At 48.5% G+C, this 27,070-nt stretch overlaps 1 protein-coding gene across 2 annotated transcripts in view; it reads left to right on the plus strand.

The window, feature by feature from the left end:
• The first annotated feature begins 119 nt into the window (after window positions 1–119).
• The window catches only part of THAP4 (THAP domain containing 4), a 41,266-nt gene continuing 14,315 nt past the window's right edge, over window positions 120–27,070 (plus strand). Inside the window, exons 1-2 of one of the 2 annotated variants that reach the window (XM_060151587.1) lie at window positions 120–336; window positions 2,441–3,627. In XM_060151587.1, coding sequence (XP_060007570.1) covers window positions 260–336; window positions 2,441–3,627 — 1,264 coding nt within the window. In that variant the 5' untranslated portion in view covers window positions 120–259. The remainder of the gene's footprint in view (window positions 337–2,440; window positions 3,628–27,070) is intronic. The other variant, XM_060151586.1, reaches the window with a different exon arrangement.

A 27,070-nucleotide genomic window follows, 5' to 3' on the forward strand; every position in this document is an offset into this window, starting at 1 on the left:
CCACCCTAGACGCCGCGAGCCACGGGCTGCGCCCCGCCAGGTGCCGGGTATCCAGGGCGCGCCGAGGACCGGGCCTGGCGGCCGGGCGGCGGGCGGCCGGGCGCCGCCATCTTGCCGTACGGCGGGAGCCGCGGGGCTGGCTCCCACGTCCCGCAGCCGTGTCGCCGCGCGCCCTCCCCTCGGGGCGGTCCCGCCCGGGGCTCGGCGCGGCGAGACGAGGGCCGGAGCCAGGCGGCGGCGCGGCGGCCCGAGGCCCGAGATGGTGATCTGCTGCGCGGCCGCGAACTGCTCCAACCGGCAGGGCAAGGGGGAAAAGCGCGCCGTCTCCTTCCACAGGTAACCGGGCCCCGCCCGCCGCCGCCGGCCCGCCGCCCGCGCGGCCCGCGGGCCACGCCCCCGCCCGGCCCGGCTCGGCCCGGCCCGGCCCGGCCGCGCGGGGAGACTGAGGCCGCGCGGCCCTGTCGGACGCGGGGTCGGTCAGGGCGCGGGCCCCGGGCCGGTCCCGCGAGTGAGTCAGCGCGGCGCTGTGTGACCTTGGCCCGGCCGGCGTCTCTGGGCCGGGCGCCTCGGGCCACCGCGGCTGGCGGCTTCCATCCGCGGCCACGCGACCCCCGCGACCCTCGGCCGCCGGTGCGCTCCCCATGCCCACTCGGAGGCCGCCCGGCGCCCACGCCGCGGCCTCGGCAGCCTCTCCACCACCCCGTGGCCACCCTGCGCCCCATGGGTTCGGGTTGGCGCCGCCAGCCTCCAGAAACGGTGTGTTCTGGAAACACGCTTCTTTCGGTCGGTTGTCGTCTTGCGTTTGCTGTGACTTTTCTGCTTTTTTCGTCACGGGGGAGCCCGTCTTGATCTCTGCGATCAAGGATGTGGCCGAGCAAATGCGCCTCGTGGATTAACACGCGCTCCAGACGCTGTGTCCTAGAAGGGGCCTCGCGGTTGGCCTCGGGGAAGGTAGCCCTGCCGCGCGGAGGTGAGTCCCGGGAGGTCCCTGACAGCATCCAGCGTGGGGCCGGCCCAGCCCGCTCCTCGCCGGGGCTTAGCTGCGAGTCGTGGAGGGCTCTGTTCCGTGGGCGCCCACTGAAACCGGCCCGAGGCAGGACAGGGGCTGGCCTTCTCTCTGGCCTGGCCTGCTTCGTGAAGGCTCTGGAATTCAGCTTCTTACGGCGAGTCCTTTTCTACGACCTCCACGCTGGAGGTACCAGAACAGTGAGCAGAAGGAACTTCACCTTAGAAATCTCCTCCGGATACTTTTCTGTTTTCCTTTTGATATTGCAGGATGGTGTTCAAGTTTTGCAAACCTGGAGGACATTTGTCCTGTAGTCTTACTGGAAGTTCATGGTGGGTTGCGCTAAGTCTTAGGTCGTTGCAACCTATCAGGATAGTAACAGCAGGTCGTTTCAGCGGTCAGCCCGCATGCTTACTTGAGTTTCCTTCAGAGCCCTTAGTTTTGTGACTGTATTTGAAAACGGAGGCAAAGCATTGCAGAGGAGGCTGCTCTTGGCATTCATAATGGCCGAGGACGTGGGAACTGGGGGGTGGGGGGAGCTTCGGGTAATGGGCTCCCAAAGCAGTGAGGAAATTTAGAGGATCATGCTGCTTGGAGCTTCATGAGGAGTTGGTGTCCCCATGGTCCTGGTCCCCAGCAGCGTCAGGTGGGTTAGGTGACCTCAGGTGCAGCAGAACAGCCCTCTGGAATGGCCGCTCTACTCCCACCCTCGTATGTGTAGTTTCACCAGAGTTTTCTAAGTAGACATCTTGACTGAATGAGAAAAAAATGATCATTAAGTGTCTTTTTCAGTGTTTGCCAGGGACTGGTTGCTTTTCAAAGGGAGCCGCAGAGCCACGGCTGTTGAGTCTCGCCTGCTCTGCAAGCTAGTTTCGCATCCTCAGCTCCTTGAGCCGCAGCTGGGGCACGGGGGCGGGGGTGTGTGTGTCTGGGACGCTCTCCTGGCCTCTTGCTCCCATCTCTGCTGTCTGACGCTTGGCCTGACTTCTAAATGGGGAGGGGCAACCATCTTCCTTTGGGCACCCCAAGTCTTGCATCCCAGGCACACCAGGAGGGTTGGCCAGCTATGAGCTTCTAGGAACTATTTCCAGGGTTTCCTGCAGCCTTTCCCGCTGTCCAACTGGTGCTGTCTCTCCAAGGATTCTGTATCCCTGCAGGGCATTTACCACAGCCTGGGAGGAGGTATCCACCTTCACTCTTTATCCATCCTATGGACTGTAAGCTTCTTAAGGGCAGGCAGTGCCGTCTTTCATCTTTCTGTTTAAGTAATAAGTTGCAAGTAGAAGGTATTTCTTAGATCTTTGTTAAGTTTTTAAATGGGTAAAGTCAACACAGTTTGGGGTGTTTGCAAATACACTTGTTCTGCTTTTATAGTTGATAGTAGTAGGGGGAGGCATTTAATTATTTTTTTCTAATTTGTCATTTGTCCTGCAGATTCCCCCTGAAGGACTCAAAACGTCTGATCCAGTGGTTGAAGGCTGTTCAGAGGGATAACTGGACGCCCACTAAGTATTCTTTCCTCTGTAGTGAACATTTCACCAAAGATAGCTTCTCCAAGAGACTGGAGGACCAGCACCGCCTGCTCAAGCCCACGGCCGTGCCGTCCATCTTCCACCTGGCTGAGAAGAAAAGGGGGGCCGGAGGCCATGGCCGCCCCCGGAGAAAGGACACCAGGAAGGCCTCGGGGGGTCTGAGGGCACATGCAAGTGACATTGCCGACGGGAAGGCAGCTGCAGGGTCGTCGTCGTCGTGCTCGAGTGAAAGCCTAATGGCCAAGCCCGAGTCCCGCAAGCTGAAGCGGGGCGCATCACAGGGCAGACCCGCAGCCAGGGCTACCCGGGAGGCCGCCGGTCTGCAGCGGGCCCGACAGCCTCCGGAAGGACACGGAGATGACGGTCCGGCCTCCGCCACCGCGTCCGGCGGCCAGGGAGAAGCCAACACTTGTGCTGTGGATGCCGGCGACGAGAACGCCACCTCCCCGGACGGGGGCCTGGTGGACAGGAGCGGCATTTCCGTGGATGACTTTACCCCCCCGGGGTCGGGGGCCTGCAAGTTCATTGGCTCGCTTCATTCCTACAGTTTCTCCTCCAAGCATGCCCGCGAGAGGCCGGCCGTCCCCCGGGAGCCCGTGGACCGCAAGAGGCCGAAGAGAGACGCCGAGCCCGGCTGCAGCGGGAGCAGCCCGGGGCCCGATAAGGGGCCGGCGCAGAGCCCGCCACGCGCGCCCCCCACGGCGAGCTCATCGCTCACAGCCACACCGCAGAAGCCCGCGCAGGGCCCCTCGGCGCCTCCGACTGACGTGACCCCGAAGCCGGCGGCCGAGGCCGTGCAGAGCGAGCACAGCGACGCCAGCCCCATGTCCATCAACGAGGTCATCCTGTCGGCATCAGGAGCCTGCAAGCTTATCGACTCGCTGCACTCCTACTGCTTCTCCTCCCGCCAGAGCAAGAGCCAGGTGTGCTGCCTGCAGGAGCAGGTGGAGAAGAAGAACGGCGAGCTGAGGGCCCTGCGCCAGAGGGTCAGCCGCTCGGACAGCCAGGTGCGCGAGCTGCGGGAGAAGCTGGACCGGCTGCGGCGGCTGAGCCTCCCCCACCTGAGCAGCCTGCTGGCCCCCGGCCGCGGTCAGTACCCGGGCCTGGCGCCCGCGCGGCTGGGGTTCGCGAGCGCGGGGCCTGCGCTGTGCGGTGCCTCCCGAGAAGGGGAGCCAGGCTGGCGAGCTCGCCTCACCGGCTGGGCTCTGGGGTGCCTGGGAGGTGGCTATAGCTGGGAGCTTTAGCCGGTGAGGAAGGAGGGGTGGGAGACCCAGAACCACGGTGGTGGGGCCCGGACGGCTTGTCCTCCACCCCACTGGGGTCCCTTCCTGCCTCAGACCTCACGCAGACAGTAGTTGCTAACGAGTTAGGGTCGAAACGTAAGCTTAGACAGACGCGGTGAGCCATTAGAAAGATCGTAGGAGACTCTTAAAATCATGAGGAGGTTCTTTCCAGTTGGGTTGTGATGAATATCCTGACGTTAAGCATTTTGAACGTTAATAATAACTTTTTAAAACTTTTAAACACCTATTCGAGTAGAGTATGTTCTCTCATAAGAACACTGCAGAAATACGTTGGCTAAGAAGTGGTGAAAATTCCCCTTTCCCACTCACCTCCCCTCTTTTATTCCTGGTTGCCATTAAAATTTAGTGTGTAGGGCTTCCCTGGTGGCGCGGTGGTTGGGAGTCCGCCTGCCGATGGAGGGGATGAGGGTTTGTGCCCCGGTCTGGGAGGATCCCACATGCCGCAGAGCGGCTGGGCCCATGAGCCATGGCCGCTGAGCCTGCGCGTCTGGAGCCTGTGCTCCGCAGCGGGAGAGGCCACAACAGTGAGAGGCCCGCGTACTGCAGAAAAAAAAAAAAAAATTAGTGTGTATTCTTAGACTTTTTTTAATGTTTTATGAAAAATATATTTATTTGGCTGCATCGGGTCTTAGTTGCGGCACATGGTATCTTTGGTTGTGGCATGTGGGCTTCTTAGTTGCAGCATGCCAACTTTTATTTCTTACAGAATCAGTTTTGAGGTTAGTATCTTTTGCCTGTTATGTGTATAAAGGTGGAAACCATTTTCCTACCACATCGTGCATTTAGTCTGAATCAGCGTTTGTCTTCCAGGTTGCAATTACCACTGCAGGTGAGAAAAGGCTCCAGTGTGTGACAGGCTGTTCAGGGCCTACTAGACCCCCAGGTCAACAACCATCAGCACAACCAAAAACAAAAGCAAAACCCAAAGCCATCCTGATGTACTGGTCAGAGTTACACACTACATTCTCCTGTTATTTTAAAGTGGTTTTTGTAGTTTCTCGTACCTGATATTCTTGGTACCTTTTTTTGCTCCTCTTGGTCAGACGCCCCAAAGTTTGTCACTATTGCAGGTCTTTCCAAACAGCCTGCATTGATTAGGTCTCCGTTGTTGTTTCTGCTTCCTTCTTCCTGACTTCTTTTTGCTTTCTTGAGTTTTATAGCTGTTCTGGCTCCTGGAGGGAAGTGCATAACGTCTTTGGGGACAGTTTATGTTTCCCGGTACCTGCAGTTGAGGCTGGATCCCTCCTTCTGTCCCTTTGGCTCCCCGCCACAGACCCGCCTCCTGTCGCTCTCCTTGCCCTTAGTTTCTAAAGAGTTTGTAATTTCAGTCTTGATTCCCTCTTTAACTTGAGTTGTTTAGGAGGGTGTTGTGGTTTTCAAGTGGATGGATTGGGGGAAGGGAGTTAATTTTTTGTGTTATTGTTAAGGTTCAGTGACTTAAAGATGCTTGCTTTATAGAATCTTCTGAGGTTTCATTGTGGCTCAGAATGCTCTTTGTTTGTGACTGTTTCCTTACAGCTTGAGAAGAAGGTGTCCTGTCCATCGATTGGTTACATTGTTCTGTCTGGCTGAAGCTGGATCTAGCTTATTTTACTGGTCAACTGATCTGTTTCCTAACTTATTGTATCCACTGATCTGCTGATTTTTTTTTTTAATTTATTTATTTTTGGCTGCGTTGGGTCTTAGTTGCAGCACGTGGGATCTTTCGTTGCAGTGCGAGGGGTTCTCTCTAGTTGTGGAGTGTGGGCTCCAGAGGGCCTGGGCTCAGTAGTTGCAGCACACGGGCTTAGTTGCCCATCAGCATGTGGGATCTTAGTTCCCTGACCAGGGATTGAACCCACGTCCCCTGCATTGTAAGGCAGATTCTTAACCACTGGACCACCAGGGAAGTCCCTGATCTGTTGATTTTTAAGAGGTGAGGTAGGTCTGTCACTGTGATTCCTGAGGTGCTATTGCTTCTTGAATGTCTGTTCAGTTTAACTGTATTTACAGACCATGTTATTAGATACGTGAGTATGCCTCCATGTTACCAAACAGAAAGGCCTATTTTGTCCCATTTAAAGTTTTACTTCTTTGTCTCCTTATTTTCAACCTTTTTATATCCCTTTATTTTGTAGCTATATTTTAGCTCAATCTGAGAGCCTTATATAAAGTAATTTAATCCGTTTACAACTGGGATTATAGATAAATTGAAACTTGGGCCTGACTATTTTATTTTTTAATTTGTTAGGCTTTCTCGTTGTTTCTTTTTCTATTCTGATGGGTGTCTGTCAGCCTTCATCCTGTCTTCCTGTAAAGGCTTGAGTTGAGGGGCTCCTGTGCCCCTTCCCAGCCCCGTCCCTCCCCCCATCCCTCCCCCCTGCGGGTCGTCTCTGATCTGAGCTCCAAATCCTCATCTCCCCAGTAGATGCACGTACACGTGGTATTGGTTACTTTATTCACCATGATTTATCGTTACCAATTTTTCCCTCTTTTGGATAAATAGTTAATGATTTGGGGGGAACTCATATGACAGAGAAACTTTGAGAGGAATCGAGTTTGAGATGCCTCATAGGTTCTGATGCCAGAGAGCCAGCACCCAGCCTCTTGAGGTTGCATGTGTGTGCCTGCAGAGGGGGAGGAAAAGGTATTGTAGAAAGGGGGTGCTTTGCTGGGCTGCCGCAGCTCTGATCAGAATGGAGAAAGGATGGCTGACTCGGCCGCATGGGGTCACTGGTGACCACAGTCTCCTTGGAGTGGTGGGAATGGAGCTGGGTGTAGAGCCAGTGAAGGGCGGGGCCGGTGAGGGTGGCTGGGGACCAGGCACTTTAAGAGGTCGAGCTGTGGGGACAGTGGGCAGTAGCCAGAAGGGGACACGGCTCCACGGGAAAGTTGTGTGTGTCAGATGCGGACGAGGGAGCAGGTGTCGCTGGGGCCCAGGTGGACAGGGAGAGCCGTGAGGACAGACAGGAGCGCACTGGGCCCTGAGGAGGGGGCGGGGGTGGGTGCTGCCCCTCTGCTCCTGGGCTCCCTGGGGTGGAGGGAGAGGCTGCAGGAGGAGCTGGGCCAGGGGCAGTGGGAGGGGTGGGAGGGAGAGAGGCCATGCAGGGCCCCGCTCGGAGCCACGGTCCCCGCCTGCAGCTCTCCTTGGCATCTGCTCCCTTGACCGTTCCCAGTGTGCTTACGACTTCATTCATCGGTGAAGGAACCTTCTGATGATTTTATAGGGTGTGTTGAAAGGACTGTACACATGTTTATTCAGTCCGTGACCTTCAGCCAGTCCCATTTTTTTGGACAGAATCCCTGAAGCAGAGAAGCCCGGCCAGTGGACCTGCAGGTTCCGGGCTCTGGGAAGTTTGCCCTCCAGAAAGCTGGTGCTGAGTGGCATTCCCACAGGATGGGGTACTCTGTCCCTGAGCCCGTGCTGAGTCCAGGCGTCATGCCACACCAGCCCGCGTTGCTGGCCTTTCTGTGAACCAGTGAGGATGAACATCTTTCCGCGTTCATCCCCTCTCTGTCCTTCCCTGACCGTGCCATTCCCGCCTTGCCCACTGACCTGTGAATGTCCCTGATGTGACAAGGATGTCCACTATCAAGTGTGATTCAGCCGTGCCCTCAGTTTTAATTTAATACTTGCTTCAAAAATATCTGTTTTCTTCCTGCTCTTTTATTCATTATACAGACAGTTCTTGAGCTAATCTGGAGTTTTAAAAGCTTTTTATTGTGGAAATCTTGAACATGTACAAATTAAACAGAAAAGTATAATAACCCCCTTGTACCTACCCCCTAGCTTCAACATTTATCAGTATTCTGATACTCTTGTTTCATCTATATTTTTACCTACTCCCTACCTTCCATTGATTATTTTCTGATTAATACAGGGGTTTTTTTTTTTTTTTTTTTTGCGGTATGCGGGCCTCTCACTGTTGTGGCCTCTCCCGTTGCAGAGCACAGGCTCCGGACGCGCAGGCTCAGCGGCCATGGCTCACGGGCCCAGCCGCTCCGTGGCATGCGGGATCTTCCCGGACCGGGGCACGAACCCGTGTCCCCTGCATCGGCAGGTGGACTCTCAACCACTGCGCCACCAGGGAAGCCCTAATAGAGGGTTTTTTAAGGAAAGTTTGAGAGTAGTCAGCAGATAGTACAGGAAATTCCCCCACAGTTTCCCTTGCTACTAACATCTTGCATTTCCACTTGTGTTAGTGTGGTTCATTCATTACAAGTTATGAACCCATGTAGATACGTTGTTATTAACTAAGTCCACAGTTTACATTTAGGTTCCTGTCTTATACTTGGATTTTTTTTCCACTGACAAACTATTGTTAACAAAACAGAGTATCTTTCAAAGATACAAATCTCAAGAGGATTTTATTTAAGACCAACTCAGTAGAATGAAGTAAAAGATTGAGTGGGTAGAAATTTTGTGATTTCAAACCATTGAAGATGAATCATTTTTGGGCAAGAAAAACATGGTTGGGGAAGGGACAAAAAGAGGAATCTTTCAAACAAGCACAAACACAGGAGCACCAGCCTTGCCCCACTGAAGGCCTGGGGAGGAAGGCGACCACTGCACGCGTCTGAGTCCTGGCCAGGGTCTGTGCGCCCCTGGAAACACTCGGGCAGGTCAGCCCGCAGGACGCCTTATACTTGGGTTTTGACAGGTACATGAGCACATGTATCCTCATTACAATATCACAGAGCAGTTTCACTGCCCTAAAAACCTCTCTGTCCACTGTTCGCGCCTTTCCTCCCAGTCCTTGGCAGCCACTGATCTTTAGACTGTTTCTGTAGTTTTGCCTTTTCTAGGATGTCGCCTGATTGGGATGTATGGATGCTGTGAACTAGAGCATGCAGCCTTTTCAGGTTGGCTTCTTTCACTTAGTATATATTTAAGGTTCCTCTGTCGTTTTATGGTTTGGTAGTTCATTTCTTTTTTGTTGTTGTTCCTTTTCTTATATTGAGTTAAAATACAAATAACAAAAAATGTATCTTCTTAACAGTTTGTCAGTGTACAGTTCAGTGGCATTAAATACATTCACGTTGTTGAGCAGCCATCACCACCATCCATGCCCATAACTCATGTAAATCTGAAACTCTATACCAATTAAACAATAACTCTCCCTCTCCCCGCGCCTAGCCATTGGCAGCCACCATTCTACTTTCTGTCTCCATGATTTTGACGCATGTAAGTGAAATCATATAGTATTTGTCCGTCTGTGATTAGCTGTTTCAGTTAGCCTAGTGCCCACAACGTACATCCATGTTGTAGCATACTACAGAATTTTCTTCCATTGTATGGATGGACCACAATTTGTTTATCCACTCATCCATCGACGGACATTGGGTTGCTTCCACCCACTGGCTGTTAGGAATCATGCTGCTATGAATGTGGGTGTACAAGTAACTTTTCAAGACCTGACTTTCTGTTCTTTCGGGTGTATACCCAGAAGTGGGATTGCCGGTTCATATGATAGTTCTGTGTTTAATTTTTTGAGGAACTTCCGTACTATTTTCCGTAATGAATACACCACATTACATTCCTGCTGACAGTGCACAAGAGTTCCAGTTTCTCGGCATCGTTACCAACACGTGTTTTCTGTGTTTTTGATAACAGCCATCCTCACGGGTGTGGGGCAGTCTCGTCTCACCGTGGTTTTCGTTTGCATCTCCCTAACGGTCAGTCACACTGAGCATCTTTTCATGTGTATATTGGCCAGTCGTATGTCTTCTTTGGAGAAATGTCTGTTCAAGTCCTTTGCCCATTTTTCAGTCAGGTTATTTGGGGGGGGTTTTGTTGTTTAGTTTTAGGAGTTCTGTATATAGTCTAGATATTGATCTCATATCAGAAATATGATTTGCAAATATTTTCTCCCATTCTGTAGGTTGCCTTTTTACCATGTGGATATTGCCTTTTGATATACAAATTATAACAATTTTCTTAAAGTCCAGTTTGTCTATTTTTTCTTTTGTTACCTGTACCTTTGTTGTCATATTCCAGAAATCATTGTCAAGTCCAGTGTCGTGAAACTTTCATCCTACGTTTTCTTCTAAGAGTTTTATTACTTTAGGTCTTACGTTTAGGTCTTTCATCCATTTTGAGTTAGCTTTTACATATGGTGTTAGATAGCCGTATACCTAACCAGTTAGAGCCCACCTTCGTTCTTTGGCACGTGGATGTCCAGCTTTCCCAGGACCGATTGTTGAAAACACTGTCCTTTCTCCACTGAATGGTCTTAGCACTCTTGTCAAAAATCATTTGACCATACATGTGGGGGTTTATTTCTGGATTCTCTGTTCTGTTCCGCTGGTTTATATACGTCTTCGTGCCAATATCACACTGTTTTGAATTACTATAGTAAGTTTTGAAATCAGGAAATGTGAGTTCTCCAGTTTTGTTCCTTTTCAGGATCGTTTTGGCTATTCTCAATCCTTTGAGATTCCGTATGAATTTTAGGATGTTTTTTTTTATTTCTGCAAAAAACATTGGTATTTTGAGAGAGGTAGCACTGAATTTGTAGATTGCTTTGGTTAATATTGACAGTTTAACAATATGAAGCCTTCCAGTCCATGAGTATGGGATGTGTGTCCATTAATTTATGTTTTCTTTAATTGCTTTCTGAAGTGTTTTGTAGTTTTCATTGTACAAGTCTTTCACCTCTGTGGTTAAGTTAATTTCAAAGTATTTTATTCTTTTTGATGCTATTATAAATGGGATTGTTTCTGTAGTCTCCTTTTCAGATTGTTCATGTTTTGTGTATAGAAATGCAACTGATGTTTGTGTGTTGGCTTTGGTATCTTGCTAATTTGATGAATTCATTTATTAGATCCAACAGCTTTTTTTTTTTCCTTAAAGGATTACCAGATTACTTTAGCTGCCTCACCATGAATCACCGTGGGTTTATTGATGTTTTGTTTTGTTTTTAATTGAAGTATAGCTGATTTACAATATTGTGTTAGTTTCAGGTGCAGAGCAAAGTGATTCAGTCTTGTTTTTTCAGATTATTTTCCATTATAGGTTGTTACAGGATATTGAATATAGTTCCCTGTGCTATACAATAAATCCTTGTTGCTTATTTATTTTATATGTAGTAGCATATATCTGTTAATCCCATAGTCCTAATTTATCCCTCCTCCCCTCCCTTTCCCCTTTGATAACCAGAAGTTTGCTTTCTATGTCTGTGAGTCTGTTTCTTTTCTTTTTTTTTTTTTTTTGGTACACGGGCCTCTCACTGTTGTGGCCTCTTCCGTTGTGGAGCACAGGCTACGGACGCGCAGGCTCAGCGGCCATGGCTCACGGACCCAGCTGCTCCGCGGCATGTGGGATCTTCCCAGACCGGGGCATGAACCCACGTCCCCCGCATCGGCAGGCGGACTCTCAACCACTGCGCCACCAGGGAAGCCCTGTTTCTATTTTGTATATAGATTCATTTCTATTATTTCTTAGATTCCACATGTAAGTAATATCACATAATATTTGTCTTTGTCTGACTTCACTTATTATGTTATTTTCTAGGTTCATCCATGTTGCTGCAAATGGCAGTATTTCATTCTTTTTTATGGACAAGTAATATTCCATTGTGTACATATATACCACATTTCTTTTTAAACTGATTGACTGCTGATAGGTACTTGGGTTGTTTCCATGTCTTGGCTATTGTAAATAGGGCTGCTGTGAACCTTGGGGTGCATGTATCCTTTTGAATTAGAGTTTTCATCTTTTCCAGATATATGCCAGGGAGTGGGATTGCTGGATCCTATGGTCGCTCTATTTTTAGTTTTTTAAGGAACCTCCATATTGTTTTCCATAGTGGCTACACCAATACCTATTCCCACCAACAGTGCAGGAGGGTTCCCTTTTCTCCCCACAGTCTCCAGCATTTATTATTCACAGACTTTTTGATGATGGCCATTCTGACCAGTGTGAGGTGATACCTCATCGTGGTTTTGATTTGCATTTCTCTAATAATTAGCAGTGTTGAGCACCTTTTCATGTGCCTGTTGGCCATTTGTATGTCTTCTTTGGAGAAATGTCTTTTTAGGTATTCTGCCCATTTTTGGATTGGGCTGTTTGTTTTTTGATATTGAGTTATATGACCTATAATCTAATAGCTTTTTTGTGCAGTGTTTAGGATTTTCTACATATGAGGTCATGTCATCTCAGATAATTTTACTTCTTCCTTTCTAATTTGGATTCCTTTTATTTCTTTTTCTTGCCTAATTGCTCTGGCTAGAACTTTGAGTACTATGTTGAATAGGAGAGGTGAGGTGGGCAGCCTCGCCTTGTTCCTGATCTTCGAGGAAAAGCTTCAGTCTTTCATCATCGAGTATTATGTTTGCTATGGGCTTTTCATATATGGCTTGTATAGTGTTGAGATAGTTTTCTTCTATCCCTATTTTCTTGAGTGTTTTTGTCATGGAAGGGTGTTGAATTTTGTCAAATGCTTTTTCTGCATCGAGATGATCACGTGTTCTTTTCCCTTCATTTTGTTGGTGTGGCATATTACACTGATCGATATTTGTATGTTGAACTATCCTTGCATTCCAGGAATAAATCCCACATAGTCACGGTATGTAATTCTTTAATATGATGCTAACTTCAGTTTGCTAGTATTTTGTTGAGGATTTTTGCATCAGTGTTCAGAAGGGATATTGGCTTGTAGTTTTCTTTCCTTGGAGTATCTTTGTCTGGCATTGGTATCAGGGTTATTCAGGCCTCAATACAATGAGTTAGAAATGTGTCCTCCTCTTCAATTTTTTTGGAAACGTCTGAGAAGGATTGTTGTTAGTTCTTCTTAAAATGTTCGGTAGAATTCACCAGTGAAGCCATCAGGTCCAGGGCTCATCTTTGTCAGGAGGTTTCTGATTACTGATTCAATCTCCTTACTAGTTGTAGGTGTATTCAGCTTTTCTCTTTGTTTGTGATTTAGTCTTAGTAGGTTTTGTGTTTCTAGGAATTTGTCCATTTCATCTAGGTTATCCAGTTTGTTGGCATGCAATTGTCCATAGTCCTTTCATAGTCCTTTTTGTTTCTGTAGAATTAGTAGTAATATCCCTACTTTCATTTCTATTTTTAGTAATTTGAGTCTTCTCTCTTTTTTTTCTTTGTCCATCTAGCTAGAGGTTTGTTGAATTTGTTCATCTTTTCAAAGATGGTTCTCCTATTTTTTTTTCCTATTTTTTTTTTTAAATAAATATTACTGAATTATGTTATGAGGTAGTGAGCTCCTTGCTAAGCAGTTTTTATTTTTATTTTATTTTATTTATTTATTTTTTTTTTTGCGGTACGTGGGCCTCTCACTGTTGTGGCCTCTCCCGTTGCGGAGCACAGGCTCCGGACGCGCAGGCTCAGCGGCCACGGCTCACGGGCCCAGCCGCTCCGCGGCACGTGGGATCCTCCCGGACCGGGGCACGAACCCGTGTCCCCTGCATCGTCAGGCGGACTCTCAACCACTGCGCCACCAGGGAAGCCCTTTTTTTCCTATTTTTAAATTAGGTTGTTTTATTATTGTTTTAAGAGTTCTTTGTGTATTTTGAATACAAGTCCTTTTTTGTTTTACTTCTTTATGTAATAAAGTTAAATATATGAAAATGTATGAGATAGAAATGGTAGGGAAAAAAAACAAACATGGGTTAGGAACATGAATTTTTCTAAAACTAGGGTCCAAAGAAGGAGGCAGGGAAGGAGGCAGGAAGCTTTTAGGCAGGGTGGGGGGCGTTGGAGGGGTTGGTAGGGGGTGGCTAATATAGCCTCCCAGTCTGTAGCTTGTCTTTTTATTCTCTTTTTATTTTATTCTCTTAACAGCATCTTGCAAAACAGAATTTTTTAAGTTTAATAAAGCCCTTATCAGTTTTTTTCTTACATCGATTGGGCTTTTGGTGTTGTATCTAAAAACTCATTGCCAAATAAGGTCACGTAGATTTTCTCCTGTGTCTCTTTAAGAAGTTTTGCACTTTAACGTTTTACATTGAGGCCTGTGATCCATCTTGAGTTAATTTTTGTAAAAGGTGTAAGGTCTTTGTCTAGATGCTTTTTTTCAGTCTAGTCATCCAGTTTCAGCACCGTTTGTTGAATAGACTGTTCCTTCTCCGTTGTATTGCCTTTGCTCCTCTGTAAAAACTCAGTTGCCTCTGTTTGTGGTGGTCTAGTTCTGAACTCTGTTTTGTTCCACTGATTGATGTATCTGTTCTTTCACCAGTACCACATTTTATTGATGATTGTAGCTCTATAATAGGTCTTGAAATAGGGTACTGTTAGTTCTCCAACTTTGTTCTTTTCCATCAATATTGTGCTGGCTATTCAGGGTCTTCTGCCTCTCCATATGAACTTTAGAATCAGTTTGTCAGTATCCACAAAATGATTGATGAGATTTTGATTGGGATTGTGTTGAATCAGTAGATCAAGTTGGGCAGAATTGACCATCTTAACAATATTGAATCTTCCAATCTAGGAACATAGAATATCCATCCATTTATTTAGATCTTCTTTTATTTCTTTCATCAGTTTTGTAGTTTTCTTCATAAATCTTTACATATTCTGTTAGATTTGTACTTAAATATTTCCTTCTTTTTTTGGCGCAATTATAAATGTTATTTTTTTAAATTTCAAATTCCAGTTGTTTATTGCTAGTATATAGGGAAACAATTGACTTTAGTACGTTAGCATTATATCCTGCAACCTTGCTATAATTGCTGATTAACTCCAGTAACTTTTTTGTGGATCCTTTAGGATTTTCTACATAGACGGTCATGTCATCTGAGAACAAAGACAGTTTTATTTTTCTGTTTCACTCTGTGTACCTTTTATTTCCTTTTCTTCTCTTGTAGCATCAACTGGGACTTCCAGTTCATTGTATGAGTGGGGAGGGGGCATCCTCGCCTTGTTTCTGATCTTCGTAGGGAAGCTTTGAGTTTCTCACCATGAGTATGGCATTAACTATAGCATTTTTTTGGTTTTGGGGGGGTTTTTGGCCACGCCATGCAGCTTGCATGATCTTAGTTCTCTGACCAGGGATTGAACCTGCACCCTCCCCTCAGCAGTGAAAGCACGGAGGCCTAACCACTGGACTGCCAGAGAATTCCCGTCTGTAGGGTTTTTTAAATAGATGTTCTTTATCAAGTCGAGGAAGTTCCCCTTGATTCCTAGTTTATTGAGAGTTTTATCATGAAAAGTGATTTTGTCACTTTTTCTGCATCCATTGAGATGATCATTTGAGTTTTCTTCTTTAGCCTGTTGATGTGACGGAGTGTATTAACTGATTTTAGAGTGCTGAACCAGCCTTGTATACTGGAATAAACCCACATGGTCATGGTGTATAATTTTTTTTTTTTTACGTTGTTAGATGCCATTTGCTCGTGTTAAGGAGTTTTGCATCTATGTTGATGAGAGATATTTGTAGTTTTCCTTTCTTGTAATGTCTCTGCCTGGTTTTGGTATTCGGGTGATGCTGGCCTCAATTGAATGACTTAGGAGGTATTCCCTCTGCTTCTGCCTTCCAGAAGAGATTGTAAAGAATAGGTAAAATTTTTTCCTTAGATGTTTGGTAGAATTCACCAATATTCTAGAAACCCATCTAGGCCTGGTACTTTCTGTTTTAGAAGGTTATTAATTATTGATTCAGTTTCTCTAATAGATACAGGCCTATTCAGATTTATCTCTTTCTCCTGGTATAAATTTTGCTAGTATGTGTCTCTCAAGGAATTGATCCATTTCACCTAAATTATCAAATTTGTAGGCGTAAAGTGTTCATAATATGCCTTTTTAACCTTTTAATGTCCATGGGATAGTAGTGATGTTCCTCTTTTATTTATAATATTGGTAATTTTTGTCTTCTCTCCTTTTTTCCTTAGTTAACCAGGCTAGAGTTTTATCAGTTTTATTGATCTTTTTGAAAAACCAATCTTGGATTTTGTTGATTTTCTTTTTTTTCCTGTTTTCAATTTCATTAGTTTCTGCTCCAATTTTTTTTTCCTTTTCTTCTGCTTGCTTTCAATTTAATTGCTTTTCTTTCTCTACTTTCCTAATGTGAAAACTTAGATTATTAATTTCAGGTACTACTTTTCTAATATACATTTCCCTCTAAGTATTGCTTTTTCTGCATCCCACAAATTTTGATAAGTTGTATTTTCATTTCCATTTAGTTTAAGTGTTTTTATTTCTCTTGAGGCTTCCTTCTTGACCCACTTGGTTCTTAGAAGTGTCTTGTTTAATCTCCAAGTATTTTGGACTGTTTCAGGTATCTTGCTGTTACTGATTTAATTCCAGTGGTCTGAGAACGTATTTTGTATGATTTCTGTTCTGTTAAATGTGTTAAGATATGTTCTGCGGCCCAGAACGTGGCCTGTCATGGTGAATGTTTCTTGTGAGCTTGAGCTGGAGCAAAATGTGTGTCCTGCTGTTGTTGATGGAACTAGTGGTTAGTCAGGGATCTTTAGAGAAATAGAACCAGTAGTGTGTGTGTGTGTGTGTGTGTGTGTGTGTGTGTGTGTACACAGAAATTCATTACAGGAATTGGCTCCCACCATTATGTATGGCAAGCTCGAGAACTAGGAAAGCTGGTGGAGTAATTCAGTTCCTGTTCAAAGGCCTGGGAGGGGGTAGGGAAGTCCTGGTCCATCTGAAGGCCCCAGGACAGGAGATGGTGCCCCAGCTCAAACAGAGAGAGCAGGTTCGCCCCTCTGCGGCCTTTTGATTCTGTTGAGGCACTCAAGGCCCATGCACATGGGGAGGGCCATCAGCTTTACTGAGTACACCAATTCAGATGCTAATCTCTTCTGGAAAGACCTTCACAGACACCCCCTGAAATGTTTTACCAGCTAGTTGGGCATCCTCTTAGCCCAGTCAAGTTGACACTTAAAATTAGCCACCATAGTGGTTCATAGAGATCAGTTATATTCAGTTGATTGATGAGTTCGTCAGTGTCCTTGCTGATTTTCTGCCGGCTGGATCTGTCCATTCCTTGTAGTGTGTTGAAGTCTCCAGCTGTGATGGTAGGTTTGTGTATTTCTCCTTGCAGTTCTGTCAGGCTTTGTCTCACGTATTTTGATGCTCTGTTGTTAGGTACATAAGCATTGAGGATTATTAATCTTCTTGGAGACTTGGCCTCTTGGTTATTATATACTATTGCTGCTCTTCACCCCTGGTAATTTTTCTAGTCCTAATGTCTGCTTTCCAGCTATTCCAGCTGTCTTTTGATTCTTGTCAGCATGATATATCTTTCTACATCCCTTTACTTTTTTTTTTTTTTTTTTTTTTTTTTTACGGTACACGGGCCTCTCACTGTTGTGGCCTCTCCCATTGCAGAGCACAGGCTCCGGATGCACAGGCTCAGCGGCCATGGCTCACGGGCCCAGCCGCTCTGTGGTATGTGGGATATTCCTGGACCGGGGCACGAACCCGTGTCCCCTCCTCGGCAGGCGGACTCTCAACCACTGCGCCACCAGGGAAGGCCCATCCCTTTACTTTTAATCTGTCTTTATATTTAAGGTGGGTCTCTTATAGACAACATATAGTGGGTCTTTTTTTTTTTCAATCTGCTCTAATGGTCTCCATCTTTTGATGGGTGGTCTTAGGCCACTCAAATATAAACTGGTCATTGCTTCAGCTGGATTGATGTCTGTCATGTTTGTGACTGCTTTCCATTTGCCTCTTTTGTTTTCTTCCTCTCCTTTTCAACCTTCTCTGTTTTTAATTGAGCGTTTCATTGGATTTCATTTTCTCTCCTTTCTTAGCATATCAATTAACACCTCTTTTAAAAAAGTTTTTTAGTGGTTGTCCGAAAGTTTGCAATATACATTTTTTTTTTCTTGCGGTACGCAGGCCTCTCACTGCTGTGGCCTCTCCGGTTGCGGAGCACAGGCTCCGGACGTGCAGGTCCAGCGGCCATGGCCCACGGGCCCAGCCGCTCCACGGCATGCGGGATCCTCCCGGACCGGGGCACGAACCCGCATCCCCTGCATCGGCAGGCGATTCCCAACCACTGCGCCACCAGGGAAGCCCTGCAATATACATTTACAACTAATCTGTATCCACTTTCAAATAACACTACACTGCTTCATGGGTAGTGCAGGTGCCTTTAACAGACTGTCCCTTATGAAATTGCTGTCATTCATTTCACTTATACTTATGCTATAATCACCCTGTTACTACTAAAAATTTGAACAAACCTTTGTCTATTGTGTCAATTAAGAATAAGAAAAAGCATTTTATTTTTACCTTCATTTATTCCTTCTCCAATGCTCTTTTCTTTATATAGATATGAGTTTTCTGATCTATATCATTTTCCTTGTCCCTGAAGAACTTTTAATATTTCATGCAGGGCATGTCTGCTGGCAGTGAATTCTCTCAGTTTTTGTTTGAAAAAGTCTTTATTTCCTCTTTACTTTTGAAGGATACTTTCACTGGATGTAGGACTCTACACTTTTCCTGCTTGCAGGTCTTCTAACAAGAAGTCCACTTTAATTCTTATTGTTTTAACTCTGTAGATGAGGTTTTTTCCTCTCTGGCCTCTTTTAAGATTCTCTGTCTTTGGTTCTCTACAGTCTGAATATGATATGCCTAGATGTAGATTTTTTGGTATTTATTTTGCTTGTTATTGTCTGAGCTTCCTGGATCTGTGGTTTGGTGTCTGTCATTAATTTTTAAAAATTCTCAGCTCTTTTTACTTCACACATTTCTTTATCTCCTTTCTTTTTCTCTATTCCAATCATGCATATGTATCACTTTTTTATTGTTGCACATTTCCCTGATATTCTGTTCTTGTTCTTTTTTCTTTTTGCATTTCAGTTGGGGAAGTTTCCATGGACATATCTTCAGACTCCCTGACTCTTTCCTCAGCCTTGTCCATCAGTGTTTTTGATTCTTTGTCTGCATTTCCTTTCTCCTCCGATGTTACTCATCTCTTCTTGCATGGTGTCCACTTTTTCCATTAGCATCCTTAGTATATTAATCTGATAATTACAGAATTTCTTCCATATCTGAGTCAGGCTCTGTCTCTTAAGACTGTGGGTTTTTTTTTTTTGCTTGCTTTTTAGCATGCCATGTAATTTTTTGGAAAGGTGGATATGGTGTATGTATCACAGTGGAAACTGACGTAGATGGGCTCTCAGCTTGAAGTGTCGCCGTAACCTGACTAGCGATTGGGCCGCATCTCATCTCTCCTGCAGCTGCAGCTGTACGTGCCAAGGCTTCAGATTCCTCCAAGTCCTTATTTTTTGTCTCCCCTGTTGTCTTTGGGTTTCTCTGAAGACTGTTTTCGTAGTAGAGTCGGTACCTTGGGGCATTTTCCCCTGTAATCCTGTTACGCTGGAGCCCTGAGGAGTGGTGTGGGGGAAGGGAAGCATTTTATAATCTTAGGATTAAATTTCAGCCTTTTAGTGGCCTGTATTCCTGGGCTGTGACCTTCACAAGTGTTTCTTCCCCTTCTTTCCCCTCCCTGGGGTAAGACCAGAAGGCCAGAGGGGCCAAGTGGGGAAGAGCCCTTCCCCCAGGTGAGATCAAGCTCTGGTGGAGTCTTTTCACTGCAGAACAGGACTTTGTTTTGGAGAATGCTCTGGGCTTATTTCAACATGGTTCCCTTACCCTACCCCTGCCAGGGACCCAGGTGATTTTTTTCTTGGCTTTTTGTGATGAGAACTTGGTGGGTTTCTGGAAATGAACCCCATGAAAGTGCGGGGCCTGCAGGACTGTGGCCCCGCAGATGCTTACTGTCTCCGTCTTGCGCACTCAGCCCGGCATCTGGTCCAGGGTTCCTGCCAGCTTCTGCTCCAGGTGAGCACATTTCTGCAGGTTTGGGGGAGACATCTGTGGCCGCACTTCTCTGATGGGTCCAAGGACAGTCATTAATTTTCAGTTCTTTCGGTGTTTTTCTTGTAAAGACAGGAGTTATGACTTCTAAGCTCTACGTGTCAGAGTGGAAGATGGCCCCTCCCCTGTTGAGTTTAATTTGCGGGAAAGCTGCCCATTTTAGTAACTGCCACCTTAACAAATTCACTTATTAATTCGAATAGTTTCTCAGTTGAGACTTTTGGATTAACTAGATAACCAACCATAACATTTATCCGCAAATAATAATTTGGCCTCTTTTTATGTCTTTTGTATTTTATAGAAAATATGCTCAATTTTCTGTCATTTCCTTTTCCCCCGTGTGCGTGGGTGCCTTTCCATTTCCTGGGTGATGAGGTGAGTGCCTTGCCATCATTTTAAAAGAACAGCTTCCCCTGGGGTGCCCGTTCAGTGGGAACCAGCCGGACCATGTGTGCCGCGTGTATGCCCTCTCTGCCTGGGACAGCCAGCGCCGGCTGGGCCACCTGGGCTCTGCACCCTGTGTGTGTGCAGTTGGCGTCATTTTCTCTGTGCCCTGGCGGGAACGCTGGCATCAACACAAAGCGATGTGGGCGTGGGTGGCACCAGGAAGACGTCCGTCCCTAGGTCCCAATGGACGGGTGTGCTCATTTCCTGCCCTGGGGGTCCTGGGCCTGTCTGCTGACACATTTGCCAGGAGACACAGAAGGGGACGCGGCAGGAGTTTCCACAGTGCGTGTTCCAGAAAGAGCCTTTGCTGCGTGCTTGGCCCACGTGCTTTCCCTGTTGAACGGGGCAGTCCCCTCTGGCCGTCAGTGGGAGCAGCAGAGGGTGTAGGCCCCAGTCTTCACTCTGCTCCACGCGGTTCGCCCCTCTGGCCTGTCTGACTTTCATAAATTCACCTTGACCTCCAAAGCCCCTCTCAGCTCTAAGATTTGGTCATCTCTGGTCTGTCCTTGTCTTCCACTTTCTCCTGAGGAATCCCCTTTTATCGTGGAACTACAGTTCCCAGAATGCATCCTTCAGGTTTGGCAGTCACTTCCTGCCGAGCTGCTAACAGCCAGGTGCAAACATTTCCCGTGTATTGGCAGAAAACAACCTTGAAGAACCTTGACGGTGTCCGGAGGGTAGAAAACTTAGGGACGGGTAAGCCTGCTTTCACTGTCTTGAGCCAAAAAAAAATGAAAATTTAAATTTCTTGGAGAAAATTTAAATTTTTGTTTTTGCATTTTGGTTGAGATCTTAATAAAAGAAAAATGAAATCAGGAAAAGAAATGCATAGAAAAGCCTGTCTGGTTTATTTGAAGAGGTTGAAAGGGGCAAGTAGACTAGATTTCCTATTTATTATACTTCTCATTTGTTTGACTTTTAAATTCATTTTATTTTTGTTTCTCTAACAAAGTATAACTTATATAGAGCTAAATACACAAATCTTAAGGATATAGTTGGATGGATTCTGGCATATGTATAGGCTCATGTCACTTGACATTTGGATTTTAGAAGAATCCTGTTGGTCTTTCTGCCCTGCAACACTTCAGTGCAAACAAGGAGCTGACAGTGGCTCCCCAGCGGTGGCAGCTTGGGGTGGGGGCAGGGCGGGGCAGCCAGCCTTCGGGGACCTGCCCACACCCAACGTTGACTGCTGTCCTTGTCCACACTGAAATTCATTACGATTAAGAGCAAGTGACAGCAAGCCAGGAGGACTGGATCTGAAGTGTTTCTCGGCGCAGGGCCAGGTGTCAGACCTTCTGGGTTGTAACCATGCGCTCGGGCCGCACCAGGAGTCCCCTGACATTTATTTAACAGCGTGCTCCTTCCTTTCCAAGCAAGCGCTCCATTTCTATTCACAGTGTTTCTTCTGGCTTTTAAAAGAAGAGTCATCTTAGAATTTTCTAGTCTTTTTAAATATACAGCCTTATAAACACACTGCTGCCCCTTCCACTTTCTTAGTGTGATGACAGTGTTCATCACATGTGAGCTCCATGCTCAGTGACAGCCGACACCTAGGCGAGGGGTTCTGTTTCCCGAGGACTCAAGGAACCTCGGCTCGGGAAGGCTCCACGTGGCCTCGTGTGCACCATCCGGCCCTGCCGAGTCTGCTGATGAGCACATGTGGGGCTGAATCTCCTGGAGGCGGGGAGCGAGGCCCTAAGCTCTCACCCCACCCCTCCTGCTCTTCCCGAAACACCCTGCCACCCTCTGTCCAGGGGCCTGTGCCCGGCTGAGTGCCTCTTTGGTGCTTCTGACCTGTGCTGGTGGCAGTGTCCACCTTGGCTCGTGTGGCCCACACCGCCGCCCTGATAGTGCCAACCCCCCAGGACGCCGGCCGCACCTGGACTTCTCCCCTCGCCTCCCCCACCTTCTGTCCTCATTCACTCCCTAACCTACGTTGCATCTTAAGCCTCACTTGCCATTTTTGGCGACTCTCCTCCAGGTGTCTGACTTCCACCCTCAGTCCCCGTGGCCACCTCCCTGGTCCCCATCCCCGGGACTGGTCAGCCCCACCTTTCGCCTCACCTGGCTGTAGTTTGCACACCCAGCTCCTCCCCTGCCTGAGCCTGGTGGGTGGTAGCCTTCACTCAGACCCAGCCCGGGGCCGCTACCCCGGAGCGAGGAGGGCAGGCGGGACCAGTTTAGGTGGGCCGCCGGCCAGCCCTGCCATCTTGTCCCACGACCCTGCAGGTGTAAACCGCGTGGTCCAGGCCCGCCTCAGGCCCACCAGCCCAACTCTCCCGGGACCAGCTGGCCTCTGCGTATGTCAGCCAGCCGCCCCCATGCCCCGTCCTACCCATTTGAGAGCAGCTGGGCTCTTGTCCCTTCAGAGGACCCTCCGTGGAGCCCTTTTCCACCTGTGCTCCTCCTGTCTCGTCTCCGGGTCCCTGAGGCAGTTCCTTCATCTTGCTGGAGTTTCTTATAAAAACATCTTCTCTTGCCTCCTAGCAAACGAGGGTGCAGTGGAGACTCCCCAGGTCCATCTTTAATCCGTCTTTGCTCTGCCTCCCGCCACCTTCCAGGTGCCGGTGTTGCGGCGAGTCCCTGGGCCCCTGGGGGCTGGGGGCCACGGAGCATCCCTGCAGGTAGACTTCGCAGGCTCTGCAGCCCCGTTCTCCCGCTGGACCGGCTGTGCTCTCCTGCTCGTGGACCGCTACAACCGCGTCCTTACAGGCCTCTCCCAGCAGGTCCTGTGGCTGTTCCTCCTGCACTGTTCAGGCTGCTGGTTTCGTGTTGACATCAGGGCAGTGGGCCTGTCCGTACACAGGCAGCGTCCCTGTGTACAGAACAGCTCCCTGTGCATCTCAGACAGTGCAAAAACCTACTTCCTCACTTAGAAACCCAGCTGAGGGCAGCTGCAATGTCCCTTGACACTCTGGAAGCCATTGGTTCAGGTTGCAGGGGGGTCGCTGGTGTCACCAGCCTCTCACTCGGGCTGGAAGAGAGAAGGGACGAGAGGCCGCGAGGGGGGCACGCACGGGCCCTGACCCTGGGGCCAGGGGAGCGCCGGGCCCTCCACAAGCCCTGTGTCGTGAGGACAAGGCTGTGACAGCTCATGGACCGGGACCACTGGGGACGAGGGGCTGGGACTCCCCACAGCCTGGTCTTGTTTTAATTTGAACATGTTTAGAAATCGCGATATTTTACCCCCAAAGTCAACATTTCTGGTTTCTCTTAAAATACCAGAATACCTGCAATGGAGAGCCCGTCCTTGCGGGGCAGCAGTCCCCCTGCAGGGACCCGAGACCCAGGAGGCGAGGCCGCCCCGTGCTGCTGTCGCACAGCCGGCAGGCCAGGGAAAGGCGGGCGTCTCTGCTTTCTTTTTTTCTTTTTTTTTTTTTTGCGATACACGGGCCTCTCACTGCTGTGGCCTCTCCTGTCGCGGAGAACAGGCTCCGGACGTGCAGGCTCAGCGGCCATGGCTCGTGGGCCCAGCCGCTCCGCGGCATGTGGGATCTTCCCAGACCGGGGCACGAACCCGTGTCCCCTGCATCGGCAGGCGGACTCTCAACCACTGCACCACCAGAGAAGCCCTTTGCTTTCTTTTGATGCTTGTTTGTTTCGTGGAAGTTTCAGCTCCTAATGTTTCTACTGAGGTAGCATTTACATGAGTGAGACAGCTTAGGTGTCCCCTGGATGAGGTTTGACGGGTGCAGACCCTTCAGCCAGCACCCTCAGGCTCTTTTGTGCCTTCTGACTCCCCTCCCATAGATCTGCGGGCCTGATCTAAACGTTCTTACAAGTGGAGTCATGGAATGTGTACGTTTTTGTGTCTGGCATCTCTTTTCGTGGCATGTTTTTAAGGAATATCTGTACTATTTTAATTTCTAGTCTCGCATTGTGATCAGACAGTATGGTGGGAACTCTTTTTAGTTTTTGAAACTTACAGGTTTTCTCTGACCCCTTATAAGGTAAGTTTTCATGAGTCTTTCAGAGGAACTTGAAGGAGTATTCTTTAGTTTTAAGCTACAAAGTTCGGTGTATGTCAGAACCACCTCATTAATTATATTGTATAGGCTTTCTATTTCGTTATTTGAATATTATTCACTTGAACATAGACATGAATGGAGATTTCCTTTGGTTTCTTTCTGTCAACATCTGAGCGTCTTCAGTAATTTCTGCTTTATAAACATTGCTGCCACGTTTGGTGCGTGCGTATTCACAGATAATCTCCGCGGTGACCTGCGCCCTTAGCATTCTGAGAGGCTGTTCCCTGTCTGCTTGAATGCATCTTGGCTTGAACTTCACTTTACCTGATTTTAGGGTCATGACGCCTGATTTCCTGCTGCTTGCCTTTGCCCCACCTTCTGATGCTTTTCCACATTATTTTAGGTGCATCTCTTATTTACAGCAAGTGTTGAGGATCTTGCTTTGTGATTCATTCTGAAGAGCTTTTTCTTTTAACATGTGACTTCAGGTGTGTTTGGTGTTAGTTCTGTCTTAGTGCTTTATAGTGTGCCTCCTGGGTTTTGTTTTTAACGTAAATCTTTCCCACATGGCCTGTTCCTGGTTGGGCAGCCTGGGGGCCACGGACCCTCTGTGAGGGACCAGCAGACCTGCCCTGCTCCCCGGGCTCCCGCTCCGCCTGTGGTTTCTGTGCGCGGCTGGGGCACCCACCACCCATGCCCAGCGCTCACGTCTGCTGTCCCGTGGAACATGTTCAGGACTTACTGCAACTCCTCTGCCATCATCTCTCATCGCCTTTTGGTGAAGTCTGTCTTCTAGGAACACCCTCAGGGGGAACTCACAGGACAGCATTCCGTGAGTGTTGAAAACTGGCCTTTCCAGTGCTCTCAACAGGAATGTGGCCCGAGTTCCTACCTAATTTTAAATATTCTACTAAACGTATTAAAAAGGTAAAGAGAAACAAGTGAAGTTAACTTTAGTAAATTATTTAACTCAATATTATATAAAACATTATTATTGCTGATTTACGTGAAGTTCCTTTTTTTGGACTGAGTTTTTGAAATTCAGCGTGTGTCTTACACTTAGAGCGTGTTTCAGCGGACCAGCCACCTTTCACAGGCTCAGTGTTGGACGGCCCAGCCTGTACCTGGACGGCAGGGAGGGCTCTGGTGGCCTCAGGATCCTCGGATCCGCGTTCCCTCCCCGCGTCCCTGGGGAGCCTGCCACCCGTGTTGCTGCGCAGAACGCTGCTCTGCTTTCTCTGTGGACCTGCCCTTCTGGCATTTCCTACAAATCGGGTCGTGCGCCGAGTGGCCTTCAGCGTCCGCCTTCCCTCTCTCCGCGTGCATTTTCAAGGTCATCCTCATCTAGAGCTTCCCTACTTTTTGTGTCCAAGTTGTACTCTGTGTCTGCGTGATCTTTTGATCCCCACGAGGGATCCCCACGAGGACATTTGGGGTGTCCCAGATAAGCCTCGTGTTCAGGTCTCGAGGGGGCGTGTTTCCGTCTCTCTCGGGTGCTCCGAGGGCAGGATTGCCGCCTGGTCGTGGCTTCCTGCCCTTCCTGCCGCCTCCCTGGCGGCCGCGGGGGCCACCCTCCTCTGCCACCAGCTGCTTCCTGCAGCCAGAGGCCTCAGCCCTTCTGCTCAGACCTCCAGGCTCTGCCCAGAGTCAAGGCCAGAGCCCTTCCAGGGGCTGACACGGTTCTCCCAGCCAGCCCTCCCCAGCCACACTGGCTGCCTGTTCCTGCCCAGCAAGGCCAGCCCGCCTTGTGTCTGCAGCTTGTCCGCCTGGTCCACCCTCCCGAGCAGCCGCCGGCTCCGGTCCCCAGCGCGGGCTCTGCTCCCCGCCCACCAGGGTCCAAACTTGCCCCGCTTAGTAAGATTGCACAAGGTCCCCACAGCCCCCAAGTCCCTTTCTGGCTCATCACCTCGTGTCTGGGAGGTTCCGCCCCTTCTACTTATCCTTGTGTCCAGCCGGCTCCCCTCTCCGGGACGAGTGTCTGTCTCCCGTCCGCTGGCTGCTGGGCCCCTCTCCCTGGACGATCGTGTGGCACGTGGCACAGATGAATGAATGAGCCACGCGTCCCCGAGAGTCAGCAGCAGCAGGGTCTGCCGGAGCCCAGACTGGATTCTGAAGCTCTATTCTTTACTTCCATCAAAGATTGTAACTAGAAGCCTGATTTCAATTTCTCTTGCTGTCTAATGATGAAGGTTTGATCAGTCAAAGCTCCAGTGTTGCCATCCTCGCTTTCTAACTTTCCACCGGCAGTTTGAAAAGGAAGTACCAGAAGAGATAGCCAGGTTGGAAAAGAAAGGGAGTTTCACCCCGCCCCACCCCCCAAAGCCTGCCCATTTTATGCCTCATGAGGCTCAGAAGTCAGAGGCGTGAGTCCCTGTTCCCCACCCTCTGGTTCGCGCTGCATGCCCAGGCCTGGCCGGGAGCTTGGCCCTCCTCCGTGGTCCCCAGCGCTTCTTAGATGCTGTCTGTCGCTTCTCCACCACCAGAGCCCTTCGAGCTCCTTTTCCCCTGGGTGTCATACTCCCAGACTGCTTTCAATCTAGTCGAAGGTTGTGTGATTTTAGAGGCCGAGATGCTTCCGGAACTCCCGTCCCCTTGGTGTGTGTGACTGGGGAGCGGGTTCCTTTGCTCTGGCATTTTGGAGCTTGTTGATAGAACCCAGAAATCAGTAGTGTGGCCCTGGGAATTCCCTGACGGTCCAGTGGTTAGGACTCCGTGCTTCCACTGCCGGGGCCCCGGGTTCGACTCCTGGTAGGGAAACGAAGATCCCGCAAGCCCTATCATGCAGCCAAGAAAAAAACGTAGTGTAGCCTCGCACGCGGCTCAGCTGACGCCGGCCTCTCTCCTCTTCCCACGTGGCTCAGCTGACGCCGGCCTCTCCCCTCTTCTCACGCGGCTCAGCTGACGCCGGCCTCTCCTCTCCTGCTTTTGCTTAGTATCACTTGCACTGTTTGCCTGAAAGCACTTGGGTTTGAGGCGTGACAAGGCGTGGGAAGCAGGCGTACCGGGAGGAGCATTTGACTGCATCTGGG

This window comes from Lagenorhynchus albirostris, chromosome 6 (genome assembly GCF_949774975.1).
Source record: "Lagenorhynchus albirostris chromosome 6, mLagAlb1.1, whole genome shotgun sequence".
NCBI classification, from domain to species: domain Eukaryota; kingdom Metazoa; phylum Chordata; class Mammalia; order Artiodactyla; family Delphinidae; genus Lagenorhynchus; species Lagenorhynchus albirostris.